This window comes from Alexandromys fortis, unplaced genomic scaffold (assembly GCF_014885135.2).
Source record: "Alexandromys fortis isolate MF-2015 unplaced genomic scaffold, M_Fortis_MF-2015_v1.1 scaffold_152, whole genome shotgun sequence".
Lineage (NCBI taxonomy): Eukaryota > Metazoa > Chordata > Mammalia > Rodentia > Cricetidae > Alexandromys > Alexandromys fortis.
Window position 1 is genome coordinate 3286750 of NW_026068045.1, and position 9697 is coordinate 3296446.

The following is a 9697-nucleotide window of genomic DNA, read 5'->3' on the forward strand; positions in this document are numbered from 1 at the left end:
AATTGAACTCAGGACCTCTGGAAGAGCAGGCAGTGCTCTTAACCTCTGAGCCATCTCTCCAGCCTTAAATTTTTTTTAAATATTTATTTTTTTGTTTTTTTTTTAATTTATTATGTATACAGTATTCTGTCTACATGTATGTCTGCAGGCCAGAAGAGGGCACCAGACCCCATTACAGATGGTTGTGAGCCACCATGTGGTTGCTGAAAATTGAACTCAGGACCTCTGGAAGAGCAGGCAGTGCTCTTAACCACTGAGCCATCTCTCCAGCTGTTTTACATGGGTACTGGGAACTGAACTTAGATCTTCAAGTTTGCACAGCAAGCATGTAACAACTGAGCCATTTCTCAGCCTCTGTTTTTTAGGTTTCTGTTTTGTTTTTCTTTTGAGACAGGGTCTCTCTTTGTAGCTCTGGTTGTTCTGAGCTCACTATGTAGACTAGGCTAGCCTTGAACTCACAGAGAACCTCAAGCCTCTGTCTCCCAAGTGTTAGAATTAAAGACGTGTGCCACTGTGTCCATAGGTTTTCCAGACAGGATCTTCCTCTGTAGTCCAGACTAGCCTGGAATTCACTTTGTAGCCCAGGCTGGCCTCAGACTTACAGTGATCCTCCAAGCTTAGCCACCTAGTACTGGGATTGCATGCATGTACTCTACTACTAAGCTATACCCTCAACTGTTATTTACTTACTTAATTAAGTATTTTAGTGTGGGCTTTCCTCTGGTGTGGTTGTGAAGACCGGAGGCTGTCCTTAGATGCCCTTCAAGAGCCACTCCCCTTCTTTCTGGAGTCAGAATCTCAGTGACCTGAGGCTCACTGATCAGGTTGTTTCTGGGGATCCAGCTGTTCACTCCCTTGAGCTTGGATGGCAAACACACCAGCATGCCCTCGGCTCCTCATACTTGTCTGCAAGGGCTGAATTGGCTGAGCCATCTTCCCCAGCTCTGGGTCTGTTTTGGTTTTTAAGGTAGAGTCCCTCTTTGTAGCCAGACTGGCCTCAAACTTCTGATTCTCATGTGTCAGGATCTTAAATCGTGGAATTATAGCCTTGTAGCATCATACCCAGATTCCTGTTGTAATGTATTTATAAACTATAACTAACAGCTAGGCAGTGGTGGTGCACGCCTTTAATCCCAGCACTCAGGAGGCAGAGGCAGGTGGATCTCTGTGAGTTCCAGGACTGCCTGGCCTACAGAGCAAGTTCCAGGACAGAGAAACCCTGTCTCAAAAGACTATATATATACATATATATATATGTATGTATTTCATACATTTAACTTAGATAAGCATTTAATTTACATGACCAAAGAACAACTGTGTATGCACCCTACTGAACAACCCAATAAACTGATGCTGGGGTAGAACAATGCTGGCTTTTAATAAGAATCGGGCTGGAGAGCTGGCTCAGCAGTTAAAAGCATTAGCTGTTCTTCCAAAGGACCCAGGTTCAATTCCCAGCACCCACATGGCAGCTCGCAACCATCTACGATCTCATTCTCAGGGGACCCAACACCCTCTTCTCACCTCCAAAGGACTCAGGCACACACATAGTTCACAGACATACATGCAAGTAAAATACCCATGCACATTAAAACCCACCCCCTCCCAGACAGGGTTTCTCTGTGTAGCCCTGACTGTCCTGGAACTCATTCTGTACACGAGGCTGGCCTCAAACTCAGAGATCCCCCTGCCTCTGCCTCTGGAGTGCTGGGATTAGAGGTGTGCACCACTGCTTGGCTAAAATAAACAGTAAACTCTTTAAGAAAGAAAAGGGGGAGAGGGGTGCTGCATTTGCCTTTTGTGCCTGCCTCCCTTTTGCTTTAACCTGCACAGGGCCTGTCAGCGAGGTGTTGGGGGGGGGGACTAAAGAGAGGGAGAGGGAGAAAGAGACAGACAGACAGACAGACAGACAGACAGACAGACAGAGCTAGAGCCCAAGAGCTCTGGATTAACAGACTGCATCTCTGTTAGACGGTTTCATGGCCACTTTCAGGTTAACCTGAAATGATTTGTGATTATTAGGAAATTTTTTTGCTCTTTATATATTTTTTAAACTTATTAAAAGAAAGAGGGGGGCAGATGAGATCTCTCAGTGGGTAAGAGCACTTGGCTGCCAAGCCTAACAACCTGCGTTTGATCCTGAGCACCACGTGGCGGAAGGAGAGAACTGATTTCTGCAAGTTGCCCTGTGACAGCCGCATTTCCACACACGTAAAAACAAACAAACAAGTGTAAAAGCTACTTTTTAGCTTATTAAAAGTAAGCTTTGGGGCTGGAGACATGGCTCAGAGTCTAAGAGTACTGCTATTCTTCCAGAGGACCCGGGTTCAATTGCCCAGCTCACAATTGTCTGTAGTTCCAGTTCCAGGGGATCTGACACCCTCACATGGACATGCAGGCAAAACACCAATGCATATAACATACAAATAAATAAATCGTTTTTTAAAAAGTAGGCTCTGAACAAGGGTGGGAGCGTAATGACTTTTGTCTAAGGAAATTTTCTTCTCCTTCCTCTTTTAGAAAGTCTCAGCAGCCTTGATCCGTCTGCTTGTTCTGGAGAACATATTTCTTATACCATCTCACGATACGTATCTCTTAGTAGGAGCCTATATTAAATACCAGGTTGCAAAAATGGTTCAGGGAAGAATGACAGGTAAGATGGCGTAGCTTTCCCTCGGACTCATGCCTCTTCCTGGTGCACAAACCACGGCCAGACCACTTCTTTGCGTTTCAGATGTGGGGAAATGCTTCTAAGTACCTGAAGTCTGCATATTCCAAAGAGCTTATTGACATAATTCAGCTTTAGTTATGACACTTAGCTTCAGCATTTGCACCCACTGCTAAGGTGACAACCCAGAATTTTCAGCTGATAGGGGAAGTGAGAAAAGCTTATCTGGCTGGGCGATTAAAGGGCACACACCTTCAATCCCAGCACTCAAGAGGCAGAGGCAGGTGGATCTCTGTGAGTTCAAGGCCAGCTTGGTCTACAAAGCAAGTTCCAGGACAGCTAGGACTGTTAGGCAGAGAAATCCTGTCTCGGAAAAAAAAAAAAAAGAAAAGAAAAAGTTATCTGATCTCTGTTAACTTAGTCCTTTGCTTGCTTAGTGGTGATCTGCCCAGGTCACCAGGCTTTTTTGCTTTGCTGTTGCTGTTTTTACAAAGATGTATTTTAATCTTAATTATGTATATATGTATATATCTGTGTGTGGTTATGTGTACATGTGCACACAGAGTCCTGAAGAAGGCAGTAGATCCCCTGGAGCTGGAGTACAGGTTGTTGTGAGCTCCTTGATGTGGATACTGTGTCCTGAACCCTGCTCCTCTGGAGGAGCAGTGCACACCTTCAACCGCTGAGTCATCTCTTTAGCCCCTGTATTGCCTTGTTTGTTTATTTCTTCTTTACACAGCCCTGGCTGTCCTGGAACTCTCTCTGTAGACCAGGCTGGCCTTGAGCTCACAGAGACCTGCCGCCTCCCTCCTGTGTACTTGGATGAAAGGTGTGCATTACCGTGCCCAGCTGTTGCTGTCATTTGAGACAGTATCTCAGCTAAACTCAGGTGACCTCAAACTCCCCAGGTAACTGAGGCTAGCCTTGAACTCCTGATCTTCTGGTCACTCCTTCTAGGTGGTGGATTACAAGGGTGCAGCCACAAACTCAGTGGCTCACTAGTTTTCAAGTGTATAAGTTACCAGTTAGGTCAGAGCATCCCTTCTTGCCAGTGGCCGTGCAGATTCATCCTTGTGAAAAAGGGATAGGCTTCAAAGCTACAAAGAAACCCTGTCTTGAAAAAAAAGGAAGGAAGGAAGGAAGGAAGGAAGGAAGGAAGGAAGGAAGGAAGGAAGAAAGAAAGAAAGAAAAATCAAAAGAAAAAGAAGGGACCAGAAAGGAATCCTGCTGTGGGTTTAAGGTCTAGGACACCACTGTCCTGGAAGCGGTTACAGGTGTCTGTCTATCTCCCTCACACTACACTGGACACCACTGTCGTGGACGGTTCATGCGTCTTTCATGTCTTGCAGAGGTGAAATTTCCCCTGGAACATTACACATTGGAATTGCAAGACCACAGATGCACGAATAACCGCTCTACTTCTGGGAAAGTGGCTCTGCTGGATGAGAAAACAGCCACGGTCACCGCTCTCCAGCTGGGCCAAACTAACCTGGTCTTTGTCCACAAAAGTATCCTTTTGTCAATTTTAGTGGCCAGTCTAAACTTCTCTGAGCATAGTAGGTATGGTTCTTGGTAAAATGCCTTATTAAAAATTATTATGGGGTGGGGCTGAAGGGATGGCTAAGAGCTCTTGCTGCCCTTTCAGAGGACTTGGGTTCGATTCCAGCCCCTTCATGGCAGCTCACAACTGTTGTAAGTCCAGTTCCAGGGACTCCAGCTCTCACACAGACATGCATGCAGGCAAAACACCAGTGCATATTAAATAAATAAATTAATTCTTAAAAAGTGATGATAAGACTGGAGAAATGACCCAGCAGTTAACAGACTTGCTGCTGGTCCAGAAGAGGTCAGCGCCCATGTCAGGTAGCTCCCGAACACCTGCAACTGCAGCGCCAGGGCACCTGCCCTCTTCCAGGCTCTGAGGGCACCTGCACCCACACTTGCACACCCACACACAATTTTTTTTATATTTATTTATTTATTATGTATACAATATTCTGTATTGCGTGTATGCCTGCAGGCCAGAAGAGGGCGCCAGACCCCATTACAGATGGTTGTGAGCCACCATGTGGTTGCTGGGACCTTTGGAAGAGCAGGCAATGCTCTTAACCATTGAGCCATCTCTCCAGCCCCACAATTTTCTTTTTTGAGACACGGTTTTACTTTCTAATATTAGGATTGTATTCCTTTGTCAGCATGGCCAGCTGTTAGTCATCTTAAAGCATCTAAAATGTCATACCCACAGAAGAATGGTTGCTTCCTGGACGCCATCTGAGCGGAAGGTGTGTCCCTAAATCCCTAGCAGAATTATATATATATATAATATGTCAAGTTCCTGACTAATCCAAAAATGGCTGAAAGCCTAAGCTGGTTGTGGCGTCAAGCATGGTGCTCCTGGTGGCCAGGGCAGGACTGCTGTTCGCTCAGCCAGCCTGGGCTTTTACATTGCAAGACTGTCAAACAAACAAACAAACATGGAACTAGAGGCGTGGCTCAGTGGTTAAGAACACTGGCTGCTCTTTCAGAGGACCCAGGTTGGATTCCTGTATTCTCATGGTGGCTATAACTTCAGTTTCAAGGGATCTGATCATCTCAGGCACTTCTTGCACACGGGACACAGACATACTATACATGCAGACACTCATACGCATAAAATAAAAATAACTAAAATAAGAAAATAAATAAAAGTAAAAGACTAGTAGTAGGACGTCTGGATCACATTGTTAGTAAAAGTGCTCAGTTTTGAAAAGAAGAAAAGCAGGTAGAAATTACAAAAAGACACAGAGAGACTGGCCTCATGATGTAGCAGGTGATACCCAGGAGTTTTATCCTCCCCATCTCCCAAGCGCTGCAGCTGCAGGTGGGCACCACTGCTTTGGGTTAGGTGGTGCTGGGGATGGATCCCAAGGTTTCATCTTGCTGGGCAAGTCTGACAGCTGATCAACATCCTCTGCCAGAGAGAACCTAAGAGAAGAGAAACTTGCACGTGACTGCAGTTGAAGAGGAGGAAGTGGAGCTGTAGGGAGCCGATGGCAGCAAGTTTGCTGATGGAGTATGTGGGGGAGGGCAGTGGAGTGTGAACCAGATGGCCGTGCGTGTTCTCACAGCAGTGTGTGTGCGTGTTCTCACAGCAGTGTGTGTGTGCATGTGCGTGTTCTCACAGCAGTGTGTGTGCGTGTTCTCACAGCAGTGTGCGTGTGCATGTGCGTGTTCTCACAGCAGTGTGCGTGTGCATGTGCGTGTTCTCACAGCAGTGTGCGTGTGCATGTGCGTGTTCTCACAGCAGTGTGCGTGTGCATGTGCGTGTTCTCACAGCAGTGTGCGTGTGCATGTGCGTGTTCTCACAGCAGTGTGCGTGTGCATGTGCGTGTTCTCACAGCAGTGTGCGTGTGCATGTGCGTGTTCTCACAGCAGTGTGCGTGTGCATGTGCGTGTTCTCACAGCAGTGTGCGTGTGCATGTGCGTGTTCTCACAGCAGTGTGCGTGTGCATGTGCGTGTTCTCACAGCAGTGTGCGTGTGCATGTGCGTGTTCTCACAGCAGTGTGCGTGTGCATGTGCGTGTTCTCACAGCAGTGTGTGTGTGCATGTGCGTGTTCTCACAGCAGTGTGTGTGTGCATGTGCGTGTTCTCACAGCAGTGTGCGTGTGTGTGTGCGTGTTCTCACAGCAGTGTGTGTGTGTGTTCTCACAGCAGTGTGCGTGTGCATGTGCGTGTTCTCACAGCAGTGTGTGTGCGTGTGTGTGCGTGTGTGTGTGCGTGTTCTCACAGCAGTGTGTGTGTGCGTGTTCTCACAGCAGTGTGTGTGCGTGTGTGTGTGTGCGTGCGCGTGTAGTCAGGTGACAGCTGTGGGAGCCAGCCTTCTCCTACCGTGTGGGTCCTGGGGATCAAGCTTAGCTTCAGGCTTAGCAGCAGCTGCATGTTACCATTGAGCCATCTTACTGGGCTGTCCTCAGGCTTTTCTCAGAAGTGTTCATATTTAAGTTTTGTCTTTCCAAAGAAAATGAAACACAGGCGTATGTGTGTGTGTGTAGTTTTGTTTGTACATTTTCTTTTTTCTTCGGTGGCTCATCTTTCTTTTTGTACCCAGTACTGGCTCAGATAACTTCCTTAGCAAAAATTAAGGTGTCCATATGTGCTCTGTATCTGGACTGCCAAACGCTACCATATGTGTCGTAGAGCCTGGATATTTAGGTAATTTTAGATAATGGCTTTCAGAGAGTTGGATAATTTAAATGAATGCATTAAACATAAATGAATTCACTAAAATGAATACATTAAACAAAAAAGGACTGCCAAAGTCTCAGACTGAATTCAACCTGACTTTGATTCGTTTTCTTTCTTTCCTTCTTTTGTTTTTTGCTTTGTTTTGTTTTTCTAAGACAAGGTCTCTCTGTGTTGCCCTGGCTATCCTGGAATCTGCTCTGAATACCAGGCTGGCCTTGAACTCACAGAGAACCACCTGTCTGCCTCTGAGTGCTGGGGTGACAAGCAAGCCCCACCCTGCTTGGTTTCTCTGCTGCTATGACGAGACACCATGGCCATGGCACCTGGGGGGAGGAAGGATTTATTTGGAGCTGACATTTCCAGAGGGCTAGAAATCAATTGTTGTCATGACGGGAGCATGGCACCTGGCAGGTGTGCGCTGGAACAGCAGCCGGGCACACATGGCTGTGCCCACAAGCAGAAGGTGGAGGCTGTTGGAACCTTAAGCCTGCCCACAGTGACAGGCTTCCTCCCATAAGGCTACTCCTAGTATTCCTCCCCAAGCAGCCAAGAGTGGGACCAAGAAATGCCTGAAACTTGTTGAGGAGACGTCTCATTCAAACCACTGTGCTTGGCCCCGGTGTTTATAACAGTAGAGAGTAACTATGTGATGCATCTTTTGTTTTTAAGTTCGTAGTTGTTACCTCGCGGTAGGAGGACACGGACCGCTTCCCAGTCTCATGTTTCTTGCTTTGCATGCAGGTTTCACGGTTCATCCTGGCGGCCGATGGAGTCTCGAGGTGGGCCAGGTGTATGTCGTCACAGTTGACGTGTTTGATAAAAGCAGCACAAAGGTTCATATTTCAGACGTGAGTCTCTTTGGTTTTTGCTCTGTTTTTGCTCCCTGTCTGAGACAGGATCTCACATAGTCCACACTGGACTTTTAGCTAGCTGTGTAGAAGACAATGACTTTGAACTCCTAACCTTTCTGCATCTACTCAGGAGAGTGCTAGGATTACAGATGTGTGCCCATGTCCAGTTTCATGTGCTTCTAGGCTTCGAATCCAGGGCCTCGAGTACACAAGATAAGCACTCTCCCAACTGAGCACACCACAGCCCTCTCTTATTTTCTTAGATCCTCTGTGGACAGCTCCTGGCATGGGCTATCTGAGTGGGAGAAAGCCATCTTTCTTCCTTTGCTCTGAATCTTTACCTTTGTAAATGCAAGTTATTAGTTGTGATTATTATTATTACTATTAACTGTCCTTGGGGAATGCTAACCTGAAAGTCATAATATGGTCGGGATTACAGGTAGGAGCTGAAGAGCCCAGTAACAGCTGGGGACAAGCCTCTCTCCGCACGCCATACTTCTGTTTCCTGCCCAGGACTGACAGGGTTGAGTCAGGCACTATGCATCACGAATACCATCTTAAATCACACCTTTCTGACAGACTTCCCATGAGGGAAAGCAAAAGTTTTGTACTTATTTTTTGAATCAATTAATTATAGCTTAGTGCGGTGGTGGCACACACCTTTAATCCCAGGACTCAGGAGGCAGAGGCAGGCGGATCTCTGTGAGTTTGAGGCCAGCCTGGTCTATAGAGTGAGTTCCAGGACAGCTGTGGCTGTTTCACAGAGAAAAAACTTGGTGTGTACAGTGGTTTTCTACATATATGTATTCCTGATACTGAACAGAGGCCAGAAGAGGGAACAGGATCCTCTGGAACTAGAGTTCCATGGTTGTGAGCTGCCATGTCGGTACTGGAAACTGAACCTGGGATCTTCTGGAAAAGCAGGACTGAGCCATCTCTCCAGCTCCTGTTTATTTTTTACTTTTTGGGTTGGGTTTTGTGTTTTGTTTTGTTTTGTTTTGAGACAGGGCTTCTCTGTGTAGCCTTGCCTGTCCTGGAACTTGCTAGACCAGATGGAGGTGGCTTCAAACTCAGAGACCCGCGCCTGCTTCTGTCTCTAGGACTAAAGGTGTGTGCCACCACGGCCCAGCTTCTGTTTATTTAATTTTAATTATGTGTTTGTGGGTGTACATGTGTGTGCAGGTGCCCAGAGACCAGATGTGTTGGATCCCCGGAGCTAGACCTATAAGTGGTTGTGAGTTGCCTTGTGGATGCTGAGAACTGAATTGGGCCTTCTACAAGAGCAACAACTGCTCTTAATGACTGAACCATCTCCCCAGCACACACCCACCCCCTGTTCTTAGGTCTTCATCCCTTGAGTGCATAGCTACAGTCTTATGTGGCTTGGCATTAAAATGGTTTTAGGGAAATTGTATTTGGGGAAAAATACATCTTCAGATTAGTTTTGCCATTGGACTGGTTTCAGAATCTCAAGATCACGTTCCAGTTTCTGAAGGAATATTTTGAAGAGCAACTAAGTACTTCCAATGGATCTTACCATGTGTTGAAAGCCCTGAAAGATGGGGTTGCGATGATAAATGCGACCCTGACTTCCAGCATTCAGGAGGTAGGTGTCTCAACAGCCAGCCAATCCCTAGGAGCCCTGGCAGGGCGGGCTGCTGCGATTTAAAGCAGCTGTGACATGCCATCTTCCTCTCACGCCACACAGTACTGCGTGCCTCTAAAGACTGTCCTTCCAGTGCAGAGAGCACACAGTTCCTTTAAGAAACTTTTCCAATGGTGATGGATGGAGATAGAGACAGAGACCCACACTGGAGCACTGGACTGAGCTCCCAAGGTCCCAATGAGGAGCAGATGGAGGGAGAACACGAGCAAGGATGTCAGGACCACGGGGGGTGCACCCACCCACTGAGACAGTGGGGCTGATCTATTGGGAGCTCACCAAGGCCAGCT

The 9697-nt window shown here is 46.9% G+C and overlaps 1 protein-coding gene across 1 annotated transcript in view; it reads left to right on the forward strand.

The window, feature by feature from the left end:
* Nucleotides 1-9697, forward strand: part of Nup210l (nucleoporin 210 like) — a 128169-nt gene that overhangs the window by 29384 nt on the left and 89088 nt on the right. The window contains exons 7-11 of the mRNA XM_050166310.1: nt 2521-2653; nt 4018-4176; nt 6792-6860; nt 7635-7741; nt 9210-9398. Coding sequence (XP_050022267.1) covers nt 2521-2653; nt 4018-4176; nt 6792-6860; nt 7635-7741; nt 9210-9398 — 657 coding nt within the window. The remainder of the gene's footprint in view (nt 1-2520; nt 2654-4017; nt 4177-6791; nt 6861-7634; nt 7742-9209; nt 9399-9697) is intronic.